Source organism: Catharus ustulatus, chromosome 2, assembly GCF_009819885.2.
Source record: "Catharus ustulatus isolate bCatUst1 chromosome 2, bCatUst1.pri.v2, whole genome shotgun sequence".
Classification (NCBI taxonomy): Eukaryota; Metazoa; Chordata; class Aves; order Passeriformes; family Turdidae; genus Catharus; species Catharus ustulatus.
In genome coordinates this window covers 53,739,538-53,765,583 of record NC_046222.1, presented here as the reverse complement: position 1 = coordinate 53,765,583, position 26,046 = coordinate 53,739,538, and the positions used below count along the sequence as shown (strand labels likewise).

Here is a 26,046-nt window from a genome sequence, read left to right as displayed (position 1 = left end):
TTTGAAGGTAGAGATTTTTTTGGTTAGGAGGGATTTAAAATCATGTTTCAGGAATTTGAAAGGAAGATGGCAAAAAGTGGGAAACAAACTAGCTTGGAGTAAGGCTGTGTAAACTGAGTGGGACTGGGTAGCAAAGATGTCAGAGAAATGAATGACAGGAAATTAGTTTTAAGTAACTTCAGAGTGGAAGACATAGGAAGGAAAGGAGGAAGGGAATAGCAGTAAATAGGAATGATGATGATGATGATGATGATGATGATGATGATGATGAGCAACCCAAAATCTCAAGTGTATGCTCAAAGGAAGACCTGAATCTCTTGTTTTTTATCACATTACTGGACCATATAACATGGATGGGATTTTCAGCATTAAACACCTGTTAAACACCTTTGCTGTGTTATTGATGTTATGTCTGAAACTCTCAAATTTTTAAACCAGTTGGCATTTAAATCTCATTGCATTCTTGTGTTCAGTTGCCTGATTGTGCCATACACCCTGTTACAAGGAGTTCTTTGGAAGTCTATAGAATTGAGGGAGTTGATTTTATGCTAGACTTTCTGGAACAGTAATGTCTGCCTGATAGAGTGGCTAATTGGTCTGGAGTGGGAGTCCCTCAAGACATTTCCTATTCCTAAGGTCATTATTACAGTAATTTCACGAATACAAGCCGCAGCAATTTGACAAAAATTTTGGTGGAAACCCAGAAGTGCGGCTAATAGTCGGGGGCGGCTAATATGTGAATAATTTTCTGACACTTACAAACCCAGACGTGCCAGCCAGGGTGCCGAGCCAAGCACCTGCCAGTAAAAGCCGGCATTCCGCGATTGTAACAGTGTTACTGTGTTGCCCTGGCTCCCTGCAGGCAGCACGGGGGGCGGGGAGAGAGGCGGGAGAGCTCTCTTCTTTCCTCCTCTGCCGCAGCCCAGGGGAGGACGGGGGGGGGGGAGCGCACCGCCATTGCCGCGGCCCGGGGAGTCGACGGGGGGGGGGGCGCCGCCATTGCCGCGGCCCAGGGAGGAGGCGGGGTGCTTTGTCCCCGCCCGCCGCCGCTGCCGTAGGAGCGGGGGAAGCTCCGTCCCTGCCTGCCACCGCGGGGCAGTGCCGACCCAGGGTGACCGAGCCCAGTGGCAGCGGCGGCCGGCCCCGAGCGGCAGCACCGGGCTGGGCCAGCTGGCCCCGTCAGCGGCCCCTAGCGGGCCGAGCCTGCACAACCTTAGCTCAGCCAGTAAACCCCGCCCTCCCGCCGTTCTGTTACTAATTGCACGCGGGTCCTCGCTGTGAACGACAGAGCAGCTTATATTCGTGTGCGGCTTATCTATGGACAAAAACCGAAATATTTGCCAACACCCAGAGATGCGGCTTATACTCAGTGCGGCTTGTATTCGTGAATTTACTGTATGTCCCTGCTGTTTTGGTGTGCTGACTGCTTCGGTGGCCCCTGCAAGTCACCTCTCAGCTTAAAGAGCATGTGGAGCATAGCACCTTGCACAAAGGTCTGTCCTGCACTGCAAACTCTGATTTTCCTCTTGCTGTTTGCGCAGTTGCCTTCTTGCTGTTTGCATGAGGAAACTCATTGTGTTGTACACCTAGCTCTGATAATACTTAGATGTGAAAAACACTAATGCAGACACTGCTCCCAAACCTGTCAAGTTTTGTGCTTGGTGAACCTGCTACAAATCTCAGATCTACCACTTCTACCAGTATCCCATTAATTTGAGAAAGGAATTCAGCATAATCCATTCACCCAAGGGGACATAGCTTCCTAACTCCTTGCTGGAATAACACACCTTTTTTTCTTGGGAAATGCAGCCTTGCTGAAGATAAAAGGCTGATGAGAAGTCTCCCAGCTGGGCTGTGCAGAATTTGGTTGCAGTAGAGAAAAGAACAATTGTTTTAGTCATTGAAATAAACATTTTATGCAATCCCAGACTATGTCTTAGTAAGAGAAGTGTCAGTAGCTCAGAAGGAAAAGCTGTATAAGCTGATTGCCTAACCAGGAAAAAACCTTTTCATAACACTGTCTTTAGTTTGGTTTCATTTATTCCATTCTGGAGAATTCTTTTCCAAATCTGTGGTGGTAGCAGTGAGTAGTGAGATAAGATTCCAGCTCCAACTTGTCTCCTGATACCAGTGTCATGTGGCAATGTCAGTTCAGATCGCCTCGCTTCTTTTTTTTTTCCCTTCTATTTTATTAATCTCCCTGCTCTTTGTTGTATGTAGAGTGAATAGTGGTTCTCAATTTCCTATTTTTGTATTTCCCCTGATTTTATACCCTTTTAGCATAACCCTTCCTTATTCATCAGCTCTCCAAGGTAAACAGTCACACTCTTTTAATCTCTCAGCATACCAGATTTATTTTTTTCATGTCCATAAATAATCAGGCTTCTCACTTTCAACTTCCCTAAGAAGTCAGAGCATGAATGGACATCATTTGACTATTATTCACCGAGGATAAAGAATTACACATAAAGGAACTACTCATGAAAGATTTTTTTTATTGACATTTAAATTATATTTAGCCTCAGTAGTTTAAAAGGTCCATATTTTATTGCAATATTACTAGTACCACAATATTCCATGAAAGGTTTAGGACTATTAAAATAACACTTTGGCAGTTTTATTTGTCCCTTCCTTGCAAAACATAACCTTGTCTCTAACACTAATTATATGGCATGATATAAAATAATTCGAATGAAATTCCACTTTTGAAAACCTTATTATCAGGATTTATTGACGAGTATAAACCACAGTACAGTGAAACACATAAATTTATTGTATGCTTATAGTTTATTTTATTTATTATATATTTGTACTATAAAGGGTAATTTTACAGCTACATGGTACAATTGCTGTTGCATTATTATTGGAATTATTCTGTAACAGTCCTACAGAGTGGATGGGTATGAGGTAAACCATCATACCTCTACCTAAAAGCATGAAAGGTTACTGAAAATTGTATCTGTCTTTATTTAATTGATGTGGGGATTTTTTCTTAGGGAACATGACAAGTTTAATGTTTCTATGCTCTACACTAATCGCTTGCACTAGTGAGGTGAGATGATAATACAGTAATTAAGGTATTAACCTGCTCCTTGCAAGCTGTAGATCATGGAGTCATAAAACCACAGAACAGCTGGAAGGGACCTTAAGATTACAACCCCCTTGCAGTGGGCAGGGACACCTTTCACTAGACCAGGTTGTTCACATGTGAACTCTTGTTTTACTGTGAGTTTCCCACTTGAGTTGAAAAGTCATATTTTCTTGTATTTACAAATATATTCCTGTTCTTTCCAATTTAGCACCCTTACACCCTACTGTAATCTAATTCCTGAGCTCTGAAGAAGCTTTTCAAATGCCACTCATTGGCATTTGTCTGCCTTTAATGTTGCATCATAGCTCAGGGATGGTAGAGTGATGCATTTAAGTGTTAGAAATTTGGAATTTGAATTGTCCAGACTAGATTTCTAAGGGTAACTGAGAAGTGGCATAACCCTATTTTTATGGCCAGATAAGTGTCAGGCATGTAATTCCCATCAACCTTACCTCTAACCTGCTTATGTACTTCTGAAGTGCTTTAAATCCCCATCCGTAAAATAAGAGTAACATTGATAAATATCCTAAAGACTGTGAGATATAGGGCCAGGAGAGTAATGGCAGCCATTGAAGTATCTCAGACTAAGCTGCATGAAGAAGCTGAAACATGCTAGAGTTTTTCTACACAGCTTCAGCCTGAGCTGAACTTTTCTAAAGGATCCATCTTCCCTCATGAGTGCTCTTCTCAGAAGACATCGGGGTGGTGACATTGCTTGTTGGTGACTTGACAGGTTTATGGGGCACAAGGGATGTACCAGAACCTGTGAGAAAAGGCTGTCTCAGTGTCTACAGCTCCTAGAGCATGCCTCAGGTCTAAGGCATCATCAGTGTTTCCTCACCAGGAGTGTTCTCTGGTTTACCTTTCATAGAAGTCCCCAGCAATTCCTGAGAGTAAAAGGCCTCCAAACTGACTCTAGAATGCCAGGTAGATTTTGTTCTGGAAGATGTAGTAGAAACTCATCCCAACAGTTTTTCTCCTCTTGCAGGAAAGAACAAGACAAGGACCAAAAGTTGATGTAACCTTCGGTTAGTAACACCAGAGTAACCACTTGCTCACTGGTGTGGCTCCACAGTAAAATGCACTTCTTTCCAATAATTTAATAATCATTTTCTCTAACATTCTCACATATTTTATCTGAATCTAGTAAATTAGATTTAGGTGGTGAGCAATACAGGGGAAATACTAAAGTGAACATTAACAGTGATTTGTTACAGAAGATGAACAGTAAAGGTTATCACATAAAGTTGACATAAACACAATAGATGGGGTAATTATGTACCTTATTTATTCTAGTTGCTAAATCTTCCACTGCATTGTGCAAAGGGACAGCTGAATTTTAAATAAAAATTTAGTTTTTTTAAAAAAAGGAACAACACCAAAACAGAAGATAGAAGAGGCAGGGACAATGGCAGAAAGGCAGAAATAAGATGAAACACTGATATCTAGACAGGAAAAGGGAAAGGACTATAGTAACTAGGTCTTATCATTGATATTTGTAGGTGGTGATAAGATTCCAAGCCAGAAAATTAATTTGTTTACATGAGTAACTTAGAGATCTGGGTCAGCATGCTAATCCAACAGCAGACCATTCCCACTTTTGGAGGATTGGTTTTCCACCAGTTTAGGGGGTTGAGCTGGGTCCCTGAAGGGTTAGCCAGGAGCTGAGGTGGCACAAAGTGAAGCTGGAGAAGCAATCTAGCATTGGATAGGCAGGGCAAGGATGTCCCCTTTGGTGGCAGCTGGCTGCTAGACTGTTTGTCTGGTGTTGGGCAGAAACAAAGTGGTTTGTGAAGAATCAGAGAAAGTATTGGAGTAACAGGAAAGATGGCAAACACCTATGTCCATTTCAACCCCAGAACAGCCAGAGCCACCCACACGGTTTGTAGGCGATAAGCTCAAACTTGTTTAATACTAGACAAGACCCAGCTGTGCTCTGAATACTTGTCACATTTCCTGAGTGAACCTCTCTCCTCATTTTGCTCTGAATTATAACTCACTACTAGTGAAAATATGAAATGGAAAAGAGAAATTTGTTTTCTTCCAAGCTTCAATTAGAAACTGAAAAAAAACTCCTTAGAATTCAAGTCTTGTGAGACTTACTGGCAGTTGTCAATATTTGGGACTGAATTATTATCTAACCTTAATAATTAATGATCATTGTTAGCTGCTGCCCAAGCAGGTGGAAAGCAGTAGGCAAATTATCCCTTATTTTTTTCCAGCCTCAGAGCAGAACAGCAGTGCATAAGGACAAACCCATCATCAGGTGTGCTGGGGCAAGCAGCCTTTTTGGGCCTGCCAATGGAGATGTGCTTATGGGTCAGTGGTGGCTCACGTGTTTCTGGTAGGAACTGGAGGAACTGTGCCTCCTGCCTGCCTTGAGCCATGTCCTCTCTGAAATTGCTGTTCTCACCATGACAGCCCTTCTCTGTGCCGTTGACAAACTGCCTTGGTGCCACCTGTGAACACATGTGGAAACTTGGAAACGTGGGTTTCTAAGTCCTTCAGTGTTGCACCGAGACAGTGCATCTGCTGCAGGCAGGATCCAACCCCTGTATTAGCCTGGACATGGGAACAGAGCTGGGACAACATTGCCAAAAGTATTTCTACCACTCTTCATTGGCATCTCCACTGAGGTCTTTTTGGTGCTGCACATCTCTTCCCAAAGCAATCTTCACTGATGTTTCACTATGAAGTAAGAAAAAGCAAGTATTAAGATATGGGCACAAAAAGAGAAGGCTAAAGTTAGCATGTCAAAATACTGTTCAAACATTGCAGTGTGCAATAGTAAAAGCATCTGTGTTGCATTCTGAACTATAACGTGGGTTACATGCCCAGGGCAAAATAGTAGAAATCACCTTTGATGTCTGCTGAGGAGTGAATTCTTTGTTGTGCCTTTTCACCTAAAATGTAGGAGGGGCCAAGAAAGGAATGACTGGAACAGGTGCCCTTAGACAGTGGGAACACACTTGTATGAGCAAAGTAATGGTTTGGGCTGTGCCAGCAACCTGGTGCACTTCTCTCCCCCTGCTGTCCTCTGAATAAGACCAGAAAGAGAGATATGGGAGACAACTGGGAACTGATATGTGTCTTGAGATCCAGTATCCTGGAAGCTTAGCAAATCTTACTTAGGTCTGAGGTAGTCATTCAGAAAATGAGAATACCCCCCAGAAATGCCTTCATGGAGGATATAGAGTCAAAGTTTTGAAGGCAGAAGTTAATCAGCCAATGATATTTGACTGAATACAGTGTGTTGCAAACAACTTCACAAAAAAATGTAAAAAACAAACAAAAACACCACAAAAAACTAAACACAAGACCTCAGAAAAGACTGAGATCTACTTTCTTGGTTATTCCCTATAATTACTCACCCATTGCAACTTGAGATATTTTAGATCTTATTTGGGCTGCAGGAATATTTCTCAGCAAGCTCCTAGAGCAGCCAACTGCAAAAAAACACTGAAATACGATAAGCGTATAAGAGCATTAAATGGTAGCATTCTCCATCACCCACAGCCTCTGTCAGTTGTGTTTCCAGGCCAGATGAAGCTAGAATGTACGTACAGCTGTTCTGAGTTGTAAAATACATTTTGAAATGGGATTGATTTGTCTGTGTTTCATGAGATTGAATTAAGCAAAAGGAACAAAGTATAAAGACTTGTCTTTTTTCCAAGCATTTAATAGAAATAGTCTAACTGGAACATAATAGAGATGTGCTTTCAGCACACAGATGTGCTGTAGTGAGAGCCACGTTTTATGTAAGCTGCTTATTCTTTTGTGCAGTGTCAAGAACTGAATGTACTTTCATACTCCGTTTTTTGGCCTTGACATGAACTAATGTCAAAGCAAATGAAGACCTTGTGGTAAATCCTTTTCAGCACTGCTAATGATTGTGACCATTGTGGAGCAGTTCCTGGCTGTCTAATCGTCTTTGGGAAATCGAGCTTTTGATACATAGACTTTGTATTCTGAATTTTGATTTCTGCTACAAAATTTGCTGGTCTGATTCATTATTTGGGAGATCAGAAAGGTGTGCAGGTCACATACTGCAGAGTCTATTCAAAGCAGATTTTATAGTGAGCTTCAGTGGGTAAAGTCATTAAGGGTATGACAAGTGATCTGAACAGAATTACATGGGCAAAAATTCACGCCAGCATCTCTTACCTATAAAAATGCATTTTAGTAGAAAACTGATTCACAACTGGAATTTTTTTTCCCATCCAAGGCAAAATATGCAGAAGAGCAACTGAGCCTGATCCTAGTTTTCCAGTTCCATTGTTTCTTTATAGTTAGGGTTTTGTATTATGGCTTTCTAGATTTTACAACCACAAATGTGCCAAAACCCCTGACTGGCTTATTCAGGTCGATTAATAAGCTGCATAAAACGTCTACTTTCTTCAACACCTGCATGCTCTGTTCTTCGTGTTTTGCAAATGTAAGAGGTACAGATATGTGGCTTTGACTTTCATCCAGTAAACCAAAGCTGTTCAAGTGGTAGATCCTGATCTAGGTTTAGACAGCAAAGAGATGTTTCCCAGGTTTCCCCTGAAACCCACATTTGTGTGGATGAGCCTCTGTTTTCAGTTGTTCCCCCAGCTGGTCCCAGAGCAGCTGCACACACAGGCAGTGCAGGTGCTGGGCAGACCTGTACCCAGCACACTGCTATCCAGGATATGAGCCCATGGAGCTTGCTAAAAATAGAGGTGCCCCTGCAATTGTCCCTTCAGTATCACGACACCTGCACTGGGGTTTTCCTGGCAGAGCTTTCCATGGATTTCACATGGCATTCTGCTCCACAAGAAATGTCAGAACAGGAGAGAACGCAGTGCCTACTCCATGTCACCCCGTTTTCACCCTGCTCCATCTTCACCTCTTACCAGCAACTTACCCTTAGGGGAAAGTAGATCACAGAGCCACAAACCTGGCTGAGCAACTTCTGTTGCAAGCAGATGGTTAACACTTTATCCCAGCCACCCAGTGGCTTTATGCACCCCAGGGTCCTGTGGAGATGCGCAAATTTCTCAGGGGGATTCTCTTCTGATGATACAAAGTGTGATTCAGTAAATAGATCCTACCAAATTTCTTTGTTATTTCTTTGTAATTGAAAGAACTTCTAATTCAAAATAACAAAGTGTGAACTTTTTTCTCTTTCCTCTTTTTGCTCAGAAATCGAAGCAAAGGAAGCGTGTGACTGGTTACGTGCAGCTGGATTTCCCCAATATGCTCAGTTCTATGAGGGTAAGTAGGTCTTTCTCCTCTTTGTGTGGTTCTGAAAGTGCACTGGGCCCTTGCCAGGAGAGCTTGCAGTCAGCCAACTCCACATTTGACTGAGTTATGGCCATGGCTGGATGCTTCACAAAGCCTCAGCTGCTGGAGTCATACCAGTGCGTAAAGAAAAGTAAGATTCTTACCCTCGTAGCCATGGGAAGTTTAAAAAAACAAAAAAAACAAGAGGGACATAGCTTGTGTAAACCTCAAAGGTTAACAAAAACAGCTACAAAATATCTAGAAACATGAGTCGATTTTCTAAAAACTTTCTGAACTGTGCCTGAAATAAGATTAAAACACTAGAAGTTACTGAAAATCTCAATCATGCTGAAAGTAAGACTGAAAACTCTGCAGAGTTACCAAAAGTGAGTAATCGGAGTTGTACTTCACATTCGCAGAGCAAGAAAAGCTGATAGTTCAGTGCTAACTCGGTGCAAATGGTCGTGCCCCTTCCTAGGTACAAGGTCCATGCCCAGGCAAGCAATGTCCCTGAGTGCAGGGTGAGTGATTGCACTGCTGCTGTGTTCAGTAGAAGTTTGGGGACTGGAGCTGGGTTTTTCCTCCTCTCCCCAGCTCAATGCTAAGAGGGAAACTGTGGCTGAGCCCCATTTTTCCCAAAATGCATGTTCTCCCTGGCAGAGACAGAGCCAGCTCAGGCCCACTTGGGCTTATTAGCCAAAAGGCAGGTCTGCCAAACACCTCTGGACACCTTCCAGGGTCAGCATGAGTCTGGAGGCAGCACAGATCCACGCATGGAATGAGGGCCAAGGAGCCTCGTGGGTCAGAGCCAAGTCTGCAGGGAGTCAGCTTGGATGCCATCCCTCCCCTCGTGTAGGGCTGAGGATGGCAGGGAATGGGATGCTGAGGATCCTCCCATGGCCAGCTGAGGTCCATTAGGGCTCAGGTGTTGGGTCTTGTTGGGCTGCTCAGGTGCCTGGGGACAGGAGCTCCGTTCAGAGATGCTCAGGTGGCTCCACGGGAGGCAGGCAGACTCTGTTAAATCCAACAAGGATCTAAGACCCATAAGCCTGCCAGACCAAAGCTGACACAAATGTGTATCTATCAGTCTCTGGGTAGCCAGTAGTACTTTTGTGTCTGCTTGTATTCAGAGTATGTCAGATACTGACTCCACCACAGAAAGGAGCACCTGCTGCCTGCTTAACTCAAAGGGATGTTCTCTCCAGAAAAACAACCTGTGCTGTGGTCCAGCAGTTCCCGTGCAGTCAATATGTGGTCTAGACAGTTTATGTCTCAGAAAACAAGGTGCTTTTCTCAGGCATCTATTATGTCAGTGCTGAGCAGTAGTGTCTGAAAATGCTGGCTGAAGTTCCTGTATCCCAGCATCCTGCTGAGGTACCTAAGCATGGCAGAGCAGTCTGGAGCGCAGCCACAGCCCTGGAACCCATCCCACTGTTACAGACCTGTGTCGCTTTTCATTACAAATGTCAGCTTTCAGCATACTATTCTGCCTTTTAAGCTAATATTGGGGATTATAATTCAGTTTTGGTGGGTTTTCATGAAGATTTTCTGTCTGTTATTTGAGTAACCCTCTGTCTGAAATCATCGTTATTTGGATCTGTTTTTAAAACAAAAAGCACAGAACATTTCTGGGCTTGGGCAAAGTCGGTCTAGCAAGTAACTCATTAAGTCACTGTAATGAGAAGGGAAAACATTGTTGTTCATGTAGATAAAGGTGGTGGTAATTCCCTGATCCCATCCATTTGTGCAAGGGGCTAAAATGAACAGGTAACAGTTGAGTGTTTTTTAAACCCAAAATGAAATTATTTTGCTGTCACTCTAATGTACTGGATGTTCAGCTATAGCTTTAACAGAAAAAAAGAAAAGCAATATGGTGTTGGAAAGGGTCACAGATACAGCTGGAAGGGAACCAGAGCTGAGTGAAATTGGTCATACTAGATTTCAGTGAGCAAGCACTTACAAAGCAATTTAGATGTAGACAATGTATTTTCATTTGAGTAGCAAGCAGTCTTCTTAATATTGAATGTCCTTTTACAGACTCCCGGTTTCCCATTGACATTGCTGCAGTAAAGAAAGATCATGATTTTCTTGACAAGGACCTTGTAGAACCTCTTTGCAGGTAAATAACAGAAAAGTTTCTCTTCTCATAATTTAAAATTATGAGCTGATTTTTGAATGGTTGGTATAGCAGCAGTAGAGATGTGTGCTTGTCCAGGTGCATTAAGTGATGAGGTCTATAAAGCCACCATTCTGAGTTAATTTCTCTTACAGAAGATGCTGCAGTAGGAGACCCACTACTCTCACAGAAAGCATCACATGATTTAGAAGACCCAAATTCAATGGATTTGAAACAGATGCTTTTTAAGAACTAGCAGTAGTGCAAGCAAACCCTGAATAAATGAGAGTCACATTTGAGTTGCACATTAATAACTCTTATGTCTAAGTCCAGCGAAAAAGATGGAACTTCATTGCAGAGAATTCTGTAGGCCCTTTTCTCTGGCAGCAGGCACAGTTTTCATGCTGCTGTGATTCCCTTGGTACTCTCATTTGGCACCAGTAACAGAAGTGGGACCAGACCCAGTACTACAGATGTTACAATTGACTGGTGCTTTGCCCCTCCCCTGTGTTTGCTGTTTATCTTTTTTTTCATACTCTGTGATGAATATACCGTACTGCATTGCTCAAGTCCTGTCCCCCAGGACTCAAGACACAGCAATTCTGTTGCAGTTTTGCAAAACCACATTGCAGAGACATTGTTCCCCTCTTCTTTCCCCTGTGCTCAGCTCAAGCTGGGTTCAGCTCCTCTGCTCTTCAAGTCAGGACAAAGGAGCATCTGGCCCTTAACCAAGCAGGCTTCATTACATGTTATGGAAACTTTCACAACACTAACATCAATATAATTGGACAAGACTCTATTTCACCTTCTGCAACTGTGGCTAAAGTCAGCAGAGATGGCTTTAGGAGGTGCTATTCCCCATCATACTGTACATTGCAAGGATTAATGACTTTGTGGTGAAGGAAGGCAGAGAAGGCTTCTGAGAATCACCAAAAATAGGATTGGAAGAGACTTCATCTAGTCTGCCTCTCCATTCCAGGCTATGCCCCACTTCCTGGCAGATCCAGGTAATTTCTGGGCATGGCTGTCAGATTGCTTTCCCAAAACTCTCCCGCTGCAAGCAAGATCTGTTGCTTCTCATGCTGTCTATAATGGCTATGGGGAGCAGAATATTCTCTTTCTCTGTGTAATAGCCTTTGTGTCTGAAGATAAATCAGTAGGAAAGACTTGGATTCTCTAGATATCTCTCTCACAGATGCCTGAGAACAGAATTAACTGCAGACTTGATCCACTGCTGTTCTGTGCTGCTTGCTGAGAGAGATTACTATGCCCACAGCTAAGAAACCTTCATCCCATACATATGTACATCCCCCTGCTTCAGTCTGACATGATGGAAGACATACTTTGCTGCAATTTGGGAACTGGAAGGTGATAGAGATAGGAGATGGAGATCTCATCCCCTCTGCCCTTTACCACAAAACTGAAGGACCACTAAAAAAATTCAATAATGATGTCTGCTCCTGCCCCTTTCTTGTGAGAGAGAACAGTGAGATACAGTCATTTCAGAGCTCTGTGACTCTCCCTAATCATTCTTCTCTGGAGTGATTGGCAATGGTGCTGCTACAGTCATGGTCACCAGGCATCCAACACCTACACAGCTAAAAATGGGAACAGCTCACCTCTTGCTCCTTCAGCCCCTCTGTGGACTCACAGATACACCTACAGTTACACTATGTTGATATATTTATGAGGATTATTCTTCAAGGTGAGAAGCTAGAGAGTTCATTGGGTTGGGGTTTTTTTTCTCTTTTATTGAAATAGGAGAGTTTGAAAAATTAACTAGCAGCTGGATAGATGTGCTCATGGGAGAAAGATGCTTTACATTAGCCTAAATCAAGGGACAATCAAGGGGCAAGCATAGACACAGATATTTCCACACTTTGAAGATAAATGGGTTTATGACTTTCTAACAATTTTTCTGTGATTATTTTATTCAGAAGACAGCATCTGTTGACTTGAATTTTTGTTGGGAGTTTTTAAACAGCTTAGATCTCAAAAAAGAATAACTCCTCACAATATTAGAAATACAAGTATTGTATACAGGTTATGTTTTCGGATTGCAGACATTTAATTTGATGTAACTCAGCAGCTTCAAACCCTTCCCTGAAAGCAAGCCATAAAAAGGCATTGTACCAAATGCCAAGATTCAGATTCACCAGAAACAGTGAACAGTGTCAGCTGCTGCCCCCAGTGCCAGCTTTGTTACTCTGTGAGCTATCAAACCAGCATTTCCCAAGTTTTCCAGTGCAATGGAAATCCTCACAGCTCAGCTGACCACTGTGGCCGGTTCTCTGCCCTTCCTTTGCTCTGCGATGGTGTTGCTGTAAGGTACATGCCAAGGTACCACATGAGAGCTGCACTTTGAGGAAAGAGAAAGTTAAAAAAGGCTGGGTATTATTTCTCTGTGCACAGATTCCCAAGTTGGCAGTCAAACTTCCATTCTTCAAACATTCAAAGCTGCCCTTAAAGCTATGCATGACCAAGCCATCACACTGGCTAATAATGCATTCAGCACATCGTGCTGAACAAAATGGGCTTCTCTTTTTTTTTTGGAAGATAATTCTAAAGCTGAAATGCCAGCATGGATAATCAGTTTGAACAGTTTTAGCTCTGAATAGTAATACCATAAACACTGAATTTCTCTGCTCTTGTGTGTTGAAATCAGACTCTCGATCTCATTTTATAATCAGTTTTCCTATGGCATTGAAGTATACCAGACAACATGAGGCACAAATGAGAAGGAATCTTTTTTTAAGGCAGCTGGTAGTACTTTAGTCAGAAACTCTAAGACTCCCTGTTGTAAAAGATTTCAGTGACCTTTTCGAGATATTCTAACATTCCTACTGTTTACAATATAATTCGAAAATTTGGCAGAGTAAAAACCAAATTTGAGGCCTTTGAGTTAGAGGCGTATCTATCAAGAGATTCCACTCAGATTTTATTGAGTAATGAACAATAGAGAATTGCCAGGCAATCTGCAGGCAAACGCTGTCAGGCTGCCAAAACAATAATTGAGCATGAAAATTTTATAGCTGTGTCACTTCCAAAATAGCAGCAACCAACTCTGCTCTGGGAACTTTTGTGGCTGCTGTGATAAGAGGGTGAGAAGGAGAAGCCAAGCCACGTTGTACTTTTTGTATTCACGTAAATACAGTGACTAAGAACATGAAACACAATTATATAACAGTCTGATACCTAGTTCCCTAAACCAAGCTCTTAAAATCTGAGCTGTGTCAAGCAGTCAGCAGCCTTTTTTTCCATAGCTGTTGTCTCAGCTGGTAAACAAAGTGAAGGTTGCTGTATGGGATGGGACATACATCTGCTGAGTTACCTTGCTCTAGATGCTGTTGGGGGATAACCCTGGCTCTCCACATGCAGGACAGAAAGCCCTGCTCTGGAGGCAATAGAATGGCTCCCACTGACTTCCAGGAGAAATTACTCATCTCATGTGAGCACGGAGCCTACGAGGTAACTCCCTCAGTGGCAGCCATGATAAAAAGGTGGTATGACTGGGAAACAGTATATTCTCTTCATGCATAAAACTGGTGAAGCAGGGACATACCAGTGCCAGCCTTGCACACCAGCCCTAATGGTGCTGGGAGGGCTCTCATTCAGTGTTAAGACCTCAGAAAAGCCCAGCATCAGGAGCTTGATGTCCTCTTCCCAAAGCTGGCAGCGCCAGAAGAAGCCTGGCAGGGACATGTGTATGCAGCACCTAAACTTGGCTAGGGATAACAATAAAGCAAAGAAACAGTGTTGTGGGTCCTTCAGGGACCATAGTGTGTTTTCCTGGTCAAAATCCATAAGAGAGGGCATTTCTGATCTGCTGATGCAGGAGACACTGTGCTGTCCATGCTTGTCCTCCCCATGACGCCTCTCCTTTGTGACTGGCTCTGGCTTCACCTGCTTGACAGAGCAGCAGAACAGGTCCAGGGATTCTCCTGGAACTTCAGCTCACTTCAGAGCTGTCTCCCTATTGCTTAGATTGCTACCTCTTGCTTGGATTGCTCTTAAAGCAGGACAACAGGTACCCCACAAGGTTTCCCAGCTGGCCTGAGCCTGCATAGCTACAATCTTGTATTTATTTGTAAACACTGCTCAGTGCTGTAAAGGATGCAAAAGTTGGAGATTTTCTGCTTCTGAAGAAATTCTGTCTTAAGAGCTAAGAATTACAGCGCTGAGGTTGGGATTCAGAGCCCTAAGGACTTGTGTCTATGGCCATCTTAAATCTCCTTAGATAGTCCAGACTTCATGTGTTGTCTGGTCCAAGGTACCTGCAACAGCTGAAGGCCAGGCTTGATACTCCAGGGGATCTAAAGTAGCACCAGTAACATCTGTTTGGGCACCTGGATATCTCTGCTGGCTTTTTAAGAATTATTTCAAAGTGTTAAATTACCTGTGATGCTCTGGAGGAGAAATAAAATTAACAGTACTGGAACACTTGCTGTACTACATGTTTTGCAGTCTTTCCCTGAACAATGCAGAAATTCCCAGAAATACTTTAAAATGCATGCTAGATTATTTGGGTTTTATATAGCCTCCTCTCATGTGTTTATTTAATGTGTTTTTCCCTGCCTTTTCTCAAGTCCAGACTTAGTGTTTTGTTAACATTGCAAACAGACATTCTTTTCCCATGTTTTTAAGCAGTGGCATAAAAGTGTAAAAGCTGGGACACTGGTGACAGCCTCTGTAGCCAGAAACTTCTGGGGTTTTTTTCTTTTTGAAAGACTTGCTGAGGAGTTGTCTGTCAGTCGTCTAACAGCTTTAAACTGAGGAGAAAAACTTTCTGCCACCACTGGCACATCAACAAGGCGAAAGAAGCTAAAGCAGACTGACTTTGATTTGAGCTGTTAGTACCAGACAAACTCACAAATACGATCATTAGCTCTCTAATTTCATTGGCAAATCTTTCCAGCCCTGGAAGAGCCCCAAAAAACCATACCAGTGTTTCATAGAGGGATGAATTTAAAACCTGGGGTTGAAATCCCTGGCGTCCAGTAAAAAGTAGTTTTGGTTTTGGTGGGGCAAGTGTGGAAATGTAGCTACAGACTTTTCCCTTCAGCACAGGCCAGCTGACAAAGAAGTGCAGGGACTCCAATATTAGCCAGTATTCACCACTCAGAGGAAGCTGTCCCCAAAGATAGAAAGCTGGGCTGGACTCCTTTGAAAATGTGTCTGTGCCTCTGTATACTTGGAATTGATATTGATACACACATTTAAACATTTTGTGCTCGAAAGAAGCACTGAACATTATTCAGCCCCCGGGCCTCAAGATAATGCCACTTTGGGTTGAGAAATCCTGTGTTTGGGCAAAAGAGGAGTTTTGCAATAATGGATGTAATCCAAGAAGAAGATTTGTGGGCAGAAGGCTGCAGATATAGCAACACAGCCACAAACCCTGGGATTTATTTCAACATTGCTATCATGAATGCAGGCTGTGCTTGTGCATACATTATACCCAAATTAATACCAGGAGCACAGGACTTTTCTGATGCAGCATAATGGATTTATTGGCTTGAGTTAGAGAGGAATCTAAAAATGAGTAGGTGATATTTTGATGATATTTTGAGAGGGAATTTTTTTTTTAAGGAAGATCCACATTTGGTGGGTCAGTTCTTTGTTAGTGGTGACAATTTGAAAGGTATTCTAATATTAGAAGTTCTGCAGAGGAATATGTTAATGCCATAATCTTCTTATGCTATGTGAGAGATTATATTATTGATCTGATACTTTTTTCATGTGTCCTTGTAACTTATCACATGCATTTCAAGTGTAAAGTTGTGGAAATTGCAGGCCTTTCCCTGTGACCCAAAAACAACAGAGACAGGTCTTGCTATAAGGACAGGAAATGCAGGCAGCCAACAGAGGACTGCTTGTGGACACGTGGCTTTCTCACTCTGCCTCCCTTTATTTTGAAATTCAGTCCTAGATATGGAAAATATTCAAAGTGAAACATATTTAACTTGGAGCCTCTGCTTTTATAAGTTGGATGGTTTCATGGATCAGGATCTTTAAGTATAAATAAAACAAAATCAATTATCATTACCGCAGTAGGTTCTCTATTGAAAGAGCATGTTTACTTGTCCTCTGGCTGTCCTTGCACATGGGGACACACACACACACACACACATTGTCATTTCAACTCACTGTCATCACAGGATAACCTTGGATTTAAGGAGCAGAAGCCTTACAGGGACTCTAGTAACATCAGTATGAACTGATGATAAAAAAATAGCTAAAAATATTTCTTTTAAAATATAAGATTTGTTACACATTGGGTGTGTTAACTTGTGTATAAGATCCACAGACAGGAGAAAATAAACTATTGACTTTGGAGAAACTTTTAAGTAGCAACTAGAAGTTCTTAATGTCAACTTTTTTAAGGATATGCCAACTGCCAAAAGTGAGGAACTACAGCTGGTTTTTTGTTTGGTCTTTCACCAGTGCTTTGAAATCCCCATTTTACACCAATTATGTTATAGTCTTGCATAAGGCAACTCACCTCCTTCTCCTGTCATTTCCCCAGCTATCACATGTGTTTGGTTATAGTTGTTTCCTGTGTTAAGTATGGAAATGTCTATGAATTAAAAAGCAATCTATCAAACCTGACTGTCAAGTAAAGTGAAAATAGGGATCCCTTTTCATGCAGTGGTCATGTAGCTGGAATAGATGACCAGTAACCTTTCTGAAGCTGTTATATGCAGTTGGCACCCTACAGTAAGATAAGAGGAAATGTTTTGTACTTGCAAAAAATCATGCCCTTTAGTCAGAGGCTGCTAATCTTTTGAATTTGCTTTGCCCTGTAGACGACTGAACACACTGAACAAGTGCGCCTCAATGAAACTCGATGTGAACTTCCAAAGAAAAAAGGTAAGGGAAATTCATTAAATATACCCTGACTTTTGAGATAAGACCACCCCAGTTTAGCCTTTGATTCAGTAATTCTCTTAAAAGTAAGTTAAGTTTATTTTACTTTGAACATGCATGTCAGCATTATCTGGATGCATGATAAAGTGAATTGTTGAATCTTTAAATCATAAATAGAGTAGAAACTGTGAGTAAATACTACGTGTGTTAGAAAGGCTCATGCAGTACTTAGACTCTACATGTGTGCAATTAAAGTTAGTGGGTGAAAAGACAGTAAAGCTTCACTAGACTGGCTTGTTTGTCAATGCCCTATGAGTACACAGTGGAAAATCCTGCTCAGAAAAAATTGAAGCTCCTCAGATGAAAATAACAGCTTTTCTTTGTTTCTTGTACTGACTTCTTCCAGTTAAGAATATGAAAATAAACTCTGTCATCCTTACAAGCTGCTGTGTAACATGGGAGTTATCTGAGCATAAAGGCTTTCAGTGAAGGCTGCAGAAACAGCCTGTTGATTTTGAGAGTTTTGTAACATGTCCAGCATTAACTGTTGAATGTTTGGTTTTCTGGTCACAAATTCCCCAAAGTCCTTGAGTGCTGTACAGTGGTAGTTGTCAGCTCTGAGAAATCTTGGTTGCTGTTTTTCCTTCCTAGAGTGTTTGTCTAGTGCTTTTTAAAAACTGCTTCCGAGAGCTGCATTTTTGATGTCTTTGCAAATTCAGTCTCATCATAGTCTATTCAGTGTTGGAGGGAACTTGAACAGAGGATGGTTTTAATGTCCAGATATCCTGCTTTGGCACATGTCTACTTGTTCCTCTGTGTACTAACCTCTTTAGCTTCTGTTTTGCTTGTTCCCTGGAGCTGCAGAGACTTCACTGCATCAGGGGTTTTTTCTTGCCTTGGATTTTATGTTGTGTTAAAAAGGGAGGATTTTTTTAATGTTTGTTTTTCATTAGTTTTTTGCTGCCATTCCTCCCTGTTCTGAATGAAGTCCTCAGCTGCTCTCCTTGCAGATGACTAATAATTTGAGGTGGAAGACACATGGCCCTGCTTGATACTCTTTCAAGAGGACAGAAGCTAGTTGAGTCCATACCTGCACAAGGCCACAGAAAAGCTGAGCACAGAAAAATGTAGACAAAGAGGAGCCAGAGGAGATTTTAGTCCACAGATACAGAGCAACTGAAAGTAGAAGAGAATATGGGTGAGACAAGAAGAGGGAGAGCCTGCTGACAGGAGGAAATGTAAATGCAAGTGTAAAAGCCAGAAACTGGGTCTGAAATTGATCACCGAACTAAATAAATCTTTTGCTGTAGATACTGCCTTTCCTAATAGTCTCTATGGTGATCTGAACAACAAAATGCAAAATCAGCCTGCTTTGGAACTTCAGCATAACAGGTATGCACAGGACTAGCTGAGCTACTTGAATGATTCAACAAAATTTGACCAAGCAAGCTGCCAGGCAAGGTTCCTGTGAAAGCCAGCACAGCATGAGCATTCCCCACTGCCCACTGTCCCGCCCAGGCCATCCCCACTTGGGCTGCTGTCTTCCCTTGGCTTTGTCAAGATGCGAACAGAAATCCTCCTGTATGTGTTGCAAATATGTCCGTAAGCGATTTGGACAGACAGAGATTAGCCTTTGGATTAACTGCCTTCTGCAGCTGTCGATTTATGAGAATTCCTGCCCCCAGCTGGAAAAATGTGGCAGAATTCCACTGCAAATAAATCCACTATTTGCCTTTTGTTAGCATCCCTCTGTATTTCAGGCAAGTACACTCTTAGTCAAAAAGCTGTACTATTTTAAATCTGCTGTGACAAATCTGTGAATCAAAACCTCTTTCTCTTTGGCATATGTTACCAGTCACCCCTCAAGAAACTTGCCCCTTCTCATCTTTCCAAACATAATGGTATTAACTGGACTTTTGAATATGTTCCAAAGCTGTGCACTTGATTTCACCCCAGGTCAGTAGAAATATACAGTCACTGCTCCAAAATGTCTGCTCTGCCTGTGTCAGATGAATCATTGCTTTCAGACCTTCTCTTGATCCACTGTCCCCCTAACTGGTGACATGTGGGTGGGCTAAATGCTCTCAACTTTTTTTTGGGGGCAGTTTTGTTTGTCAGGACACTCAGATATCTGACAAGAACAGTGGGTCATTCAGAATGTTCGTGGCTTCCAGAATTTCTACTGATTTCATCAAAAGAAAAGCACAGTATGTCATAGGACTCACAGAGAAGCTGAATTTGTAGTGAGTCACCACAGCAGTATTTCAGCATCCAGATATTTCATTTCATGTTTGCCTGATTTTGCTTCTGATGAAACACAAGCATGTTTCTTTATCAATTAAAAAGAATCCAAAACTAAGCCTTTATTTAATTGAGCTGCAAATTTTGACATCGAAAAGCCTCTGTATTTTCTAAGTGATTCTTGGGCAGAATGTAATCCTGTCTTTGCTGTGGTTAGAGGCAAAACTTGTTTACTACAGTATCCATTTCTGTTCATCTTGGCTTTGTCAAAAAAAAAAAACAAACCAACCAACCAACAAACTCAAATAAACAAAACAAAACAAAACAAAAAAACACAAAAAACCCAAAAAAAAAGCACAAACTTTTGATTTAAAGTATATTTACCACTGAATTTTTTTTTATTTCTGTCTTCTGCTCAGTGCTCTCTTCTTGATGTTTTTTGCAATGTCTCTACCACTTTGGCTACTTTAATCGATTCCAGCTTGTACAAAATACAGGCTAAATCCTGTCAGCTCATACAGTAATGTCAGTGCAGCTACAGGGATTTGTGTCAGCCAAGAATCTTCTTTAAGGTCCCTTTGGCATATTGCAATGTAGAACAAACTTTAAAAATATGTTTATCGTGTTGGCTGGTGCCACCAACGCTTCAGCAGTGGTATGCTTTGTAGATATAATTACCACTGCTAAATATTTAAAAGTACGTACCCTTGCGGTTTTTAAAATATCCACTTTGTGGCACTACTAAGACCACAATAAATGGATTTTTAAGTTCCTGAGGCTGTGCAGTCCTTTGGTCCATATATGCATACAGCAAGCTGTGGAGTAAAAACAAAGATAGCACTGTCTGATGTGCCATTTCTTCCCTGCAGACAAAATAGCCAAAGCAGTATTAGCCTTTTCTAGCCCCTTCCCTCATACTTCACTAGGTGCTCAATTTTTCTCTCTAACAAGCCACAGAATGAGGATCTCCATTCATTCCTGTAAACTCACAGGAGCACTGCACACCTCAACATTAACAAAAGAAAGAGGAATGCCTAAACCCAAAATTTCACAGCTATATTTTATTTTATGGTTTGGACATGATCTAAAACATCTGGCTAACTTGAAGTGATAAACTGGCAAAAGTTTATGGCATCAGTGAGAACTGGCATGCTGCTGATCCCAATCTCTAGCTTTTGAGGTTTCACATTTTTTAAGATTTTGGGCCCTCTTGTAAAATTTGGTTTACATTTTTCAATTAGACAGGCCAGAGAAGATCTAGTCAGAGATTGGAGATAACTTTACCATTGAAACTTCATATAAAAATACGTCTAATAATAGACTTTTAAAATGAGAATTTTTCCAGTCCCGAAATAGTCTTTCTGGTTTAGCACCTCATTTTAGTCTGACAGCCTGTCATATTTTACTGCCTTCATACTGCTTCCAAGAATGTGAAGAGCTGTTTGGATGTCGTGTAGGTGAAGTTAGTTTGTTCTGCTTTAAAACAAATGCACAAGAATAATGCAGTATAAGTCCAGTTCAAAGTCAGGAAAAGGGTACTCATTAGCAACTGTGGGCTTCATGCTGGAGATGTATCTATTTTGTTTGAGCAAACAGATGAGAAAAATGTCATAGAGTGAAGTTTTTTATCTATTTTTTTTTTCAAGGCACACATTCTCTGCATTGCTGGAGCTGCCTAAACATAAGCATAGCACTGCACAGCTCAGGCTGACGGATGAGACCAGGAAGGGCTGTGGGGCTGCTGCTGCCCTGGGAGAGGTTGGAGGAAGCCAGAGACAATGGGGCAGGCTGTAGGTCATCAAGTTTGGGGTGCCTCTGATGGTGATGGCAGTGAAGGCAGTGGTTCCCACTGTAGGAAAGCTCACCTCAGCTGCAGATGCTACCCCATCCCAGCCTGAGCCTGGCTGCTCCTCCTGCCCACACCCCCATGGCTGCCTTCTCTGCTTTCCTTTGCCTGCACTCAGACACACCCTAAGCAATACTGCCAAATACTACTTTTTATTGTTCTTTTAAGCATCATGGTTATTTATCTGCAGTTATGTTCCTGAAACATAAATCTTTTTAGATATATCTGGCCTGTGAAATTTATAGATGTTTATTTAGTTCTCACTGAAAAACTACATGCAGCACCAGATATTTGCTGTCTTGGATTTTTAAATAGCTCACATTGCTGTAGTATCCTACTAAGTATCCCTCTCTTTACTATGTGTATCTTAACACCGCCCCTACAAATCAGGATTCCTTTACTTTGGCCTTTCAAAACATTTTGTTCCCCCCTAAACAGTCACTGTGGGCATCAGCCCTACACAATTCAGTGCACAGGCAGTCCATGGAATCCAAGATGTGTCAGTGGGACTCCTAACATGGAGCAGGCTTATATTCCTTTCTTTTTAAGATGTTTGCAGTGTTCACAATTAAATGAAAGAGGGTGTTATGAAAGGAGTGCTGCCTAGTCTTCCATAAACTTGCTTCAGAGAGGCTTTGTTGCTCACCTGGAGCAGCCCAATTGCGTTAATTCAAATATCAAGTTAAAGCACACAGTTTTAACATGTGCCACCTGCTTTTTTTCCAGAGTGACGATTCAGATGAAGAAGACCTCTGTGCTATCAGTAATAAATGGACTTTCCAAAGAACCAGCAGACGATGGTCTCGGGTGGACGACATTGACGCTTTGCTTCACCGACCTGACAGACATGGCTCTTCTGGGGACATTAAAATGAAAAACACGACGAGCAGTGAGAGCGTCCTTACAGATCTGAGTGAGCCTGAGGTCTCATCGATTCACAGCGAGAGCAGTGGGGGCAGTGACAACAGGAGTCAGTCTGGCACCACCAGCGCTGCCAGGGAAACCTGCGACTGCTCTGCCCATCATGATGTGGAAAGCACCCTGCTGCAGGACTCCACTGCAATAAACACCACCCTGTCCTCCAAGGAGGGCCTGAAGAATGAAAATCCAACACGAGCCAGAGCAAAAACCTTTCTGAAACGCATGGAGACACTGAAAGCAAAGGCTGTGCATGGAAAACTAAAAGGCTCAGGAAGAACAGGTCCTTTAGAGATCAGTGGACCGGTTCTCCAGTTTGAGCCCAAATCCTTGAAAGACATGCACTGTGTACAGATAGTGAATGGTGATCTCCAAAATTTGGGGCAAGATTCAGTCAAAAGAGGGGTTCCCTTTTCTGCCAAATCCAGCAGTGACAGTAGTCAGTCCGAAAACAGCAGCAGTGGGGTGAGCACGCCGTGTTTGAAGGAACGCAAATGTCATGAAGCGAACAAGAGAGGTGGGATGTACCTGGAAGACCTGGATGTTCTGGCAGGAACGGCCTTACGGCAAGTGGTGGACCAAAACCGCAAAAATGAATTTCATTCCCAGGAGAGCTTGGTTGTGCACATTCCCAAGGATCACAAACCAGGGACCTTCCCAAAGGCACTTTCCATCGAAAGCCTCTCACCTACAGACAACAGTAGCAATGTAAACTGGAGGACAGGCAGCATCTCTTTGGGAAAGCAGAACTGCTCTACTCCAAAGGAATCGGGACTGATGGCTTGCTGTCCTAAAGAGAGCAGAATTAGTATTTATGACAATGTGCCAGGTTCCCACTTGTATGCTAGCACTGGAGATCTCCTGGACATAGAGAAAGATGTCCTTTTTCCTCAGTTAGATGACATTTTGCAACATGTCAATGGACTGCAGGAGGTGGTAGATGGCTGGTCCAAGAAGGTGTTGCCAGGTCTGCCAGTTGGTGAAGTGTCAGCCAGGGAATCCCCATCATTGCCCTTCCAGTCGCCTACGCAGATCACTCTCGATTTTGAAGGAAACTCTGTATCTGATGGCCGGACCACCCCGAGTGACATGGACAGAGATGGAACATCCCTGAATGAATCCGAACCCACTGGTGTTAGGGACAGGAGGGACTCTGGGGTGGGAGCATCACTCACAAGGCCAAGCAGGTAAGTAGCAAAATTTTGTATACAAATCCACCAACTGTGAAATACAATGTAATGAGGCAGAGGTTCTCAGCCTGGGAGTCAAAAGGCACAGGGTAGCATTACAAGTAGTGCTCATCCTGTATGGAGATGGGGACTTCCCAGGGAAAAGGGGGACTTTCAGGGAAGGGACATCCTGCTGTGGAGATTCTTACATGGAATGGAGTCAGAATTGGTTTAATAGAGCAAACTAAGGCATTTTGTATCCCTTGATCCATTGATTATTTAGTAGGACCCTGTATATGTTGTAGGATGTATTTTTAATTTGTCTTCTAAGTTATGCTCCCAGGTCTTTATGAATCTGCACTGATCTGCTTTAAAATGTGCCCCTTTGTGCTCAAAGAGAAGTTTCTTACTCTCCCTTAGCCCCTTACATGGGTGGGATGAAATGATGGTGACTTCTCAGTAGGGTGGAATTTTGTTACAAGTTTGCAGACCTGTTTTAAGTCAGACTGATGAGCTTCTGTTGAGCCAAGTACCAATGGACCTGGCAAAAGCTTTTGTGGGTCTAACCTGTTGCATGTAGGGTGCCTTTGTAAGTGAAAAAGCAGGGAGACTATACCTAGTATTTTCTGATACTGGTATTCCTGATAATACTGGCATTTTCCAATCTGCTGTCAGTCTTGTCACACCCTGACAGAGGACTCTGCCATGCCATGGTTTGCTGCTGCCTGTGCTTGCTCACCACCACCACAAAAGTGAAAGTGTACTGGAGAAAACTATTGAGTAAATGAGCAGTGCCAAAGCTTTTTGGATTTGAGCCAGAATTTATATTTAGTGAAACAAGAAAATAAAATTAGAGTTGGTTTTTTTTTTATTCTGATGAATCCAGTATATAGAGAAAGTGCATTGGAGTAAAAAGATGTGTGTGGTTCAATAGCTTGGTGGTTATAGCTCTAGCTAAGGAGACACAGGGTTTAATCCTTTTTCAAAAAAATCCTTCAGCATTTAACAGCAGAGGTTTTTCGAGAACCTCATCTCCAAATACCTCAGTGGTCAGGTCAGTCCCCTGGGAGGTGAGGGACTAGGCATCAAATCAGTTCTGAGTCAGGCAAAGAACATTTGTATCTAAATCTCCCACATCCTGTTGAAAGTGTGTGGGCTAAAGACCATAGCAGGCAGCACTGCTTCCCCAAGCACATGGACAGGACCCATAGCCATTTGTGAATCTAATGTTAAAAAGACAAAACTTGGGCATTTCAGAAATTAAAGAGTTGTTTTCTTTATCTCCAAGGTACATTTTCTTTTAGTTGACACTACACAAGCCATCATGTATGAGTGTGTTTATGTATGTTTTATATACTACCCAGTCCTATCTCACAGCACACTATCTTTTCTGCCCAACTAAAGCAGTTCTCTGATTTTTTTCTATCATTTCTTCTGCTAAAGGCAATTACGATGGCATAGTTTCCAAATCTCTCATCGCCTGAGCCGCTCCATTGCATCACTTCACATCAGCAACCAGTCAGCAGCCCAGCTGAATCTACTGCAAAAATTCTCTCTGCTTCGTCTCACTGCAATCATGGAAAAGTACTCCATGTCAAACAAGCATGGCTGGACCTGGTGAGTACCACTGGTAACTGGAAGGAGACTTTTTAGAAGAAAATAGTTTCTCCTAATTCTGTTACTCCATTAGTAAGTAAATTCAGTTGAAAGGAACCATTGACTTCAAGCGTAGGATTTGAAACTGTCCCTTTTAATCCATTGCTGCCTAATGGCTAAATCAGAATAGACCCTGGAAATGTAAATTCCTGTGTTCTAACAGAGAGACAACCCTGGCCTTTCGAACAATGCTACAGCTCCAGAAAAATAAACAGGAGTAGGAGAGAGTGACTAAAAAGTAGGAAAAGTTTACAGTAAGTCCTACCCAGAATTCGTTTGGTGATTCAAAAAGAAACAGCTGCTGCTTCGTGTGTTTGTTATTGCTTTGTTTGTGCTTTAAAAGAAGGGTTAGAGTAGTTATGGGACTTTTCTCTAGAAATCAAAGATGCAGGTTTAGCCTAGGCCTGGACCTTTGTTAGAGGGAGCTTGCAGCCCTGGCAGCTGTGGCAGCTACCTGGTCACTCAGGGAGTGGAGGGAAGCGCACATGGATGTGAATGCTCACAAATGTGGCTCCTTCTGTAACAACTGGCATGTTTCATGGTACACAAACCTTGGTGGGCCCCACAGATTGAGGTACACCAGAAATGGAAATGGACATGGATAAGAGTTTAAAAGTATCAGACAAATAATCAAAAGGGTGACAGACTCTTTCCCTAATACACTGAGGCACCCAGTCCAGATATAGTATGACTTGATATTTATATTGTGATTTTCATGCTCAAAACACCTCTCCAAAATCCCACTAAATTAATCTGTGAGCTACATAAGACAAGTTTCCCTTTAGAAATAGAAAAATAGATGCAATAGATACATGTGAGATTCACCTCACTGGCATCAGTCATTAGGAAAAGTTAAAAGAGTAATCTGTTACAAATCCAATCTGAGAAAGTCGGG

At 42.2% G+C, this 26,046-nt stretch overlaps 1 protein-coding gene across 4 annotated transcripts in view; it reads left to right on the top strand.

Annotated features, from left to right (window-relative positions):
* The window catches only part of STARD13 (StAR related lipid transfer domain containing 13), a 294,142-nt gene that overhangs the window by 248,794 nt on the left and 19,302 nt on the right, over positions 1-26,046 (top strand). For all 4 annotated transcript variants that reach the window (XM_033084301.1, XM_033084321.1, XM_033084311.2 and 1 more), the window contains 5 exons: positions 8,258-8,329; positions 10,376-10,457; positions 17,261-17,324; positions 22,135-23,513; positions 24,939-25,112. In XM_033084301.1, coding sequence (XP_032940192.1) covers positions 8,258-8,329; positions 10,376-10,457; positions 17,261-17,324; positions 22,135-23,513; positions 24,939-25,112 — 1,771 coding nt within the window. The remainder of the gene's footprint in view (positions 1-8,257; positions 8,330-10,375; positions 10,458-17,260; positions 17,325-22,134; positions 23,514-24,938; positions 25,113-26,046) is intronic.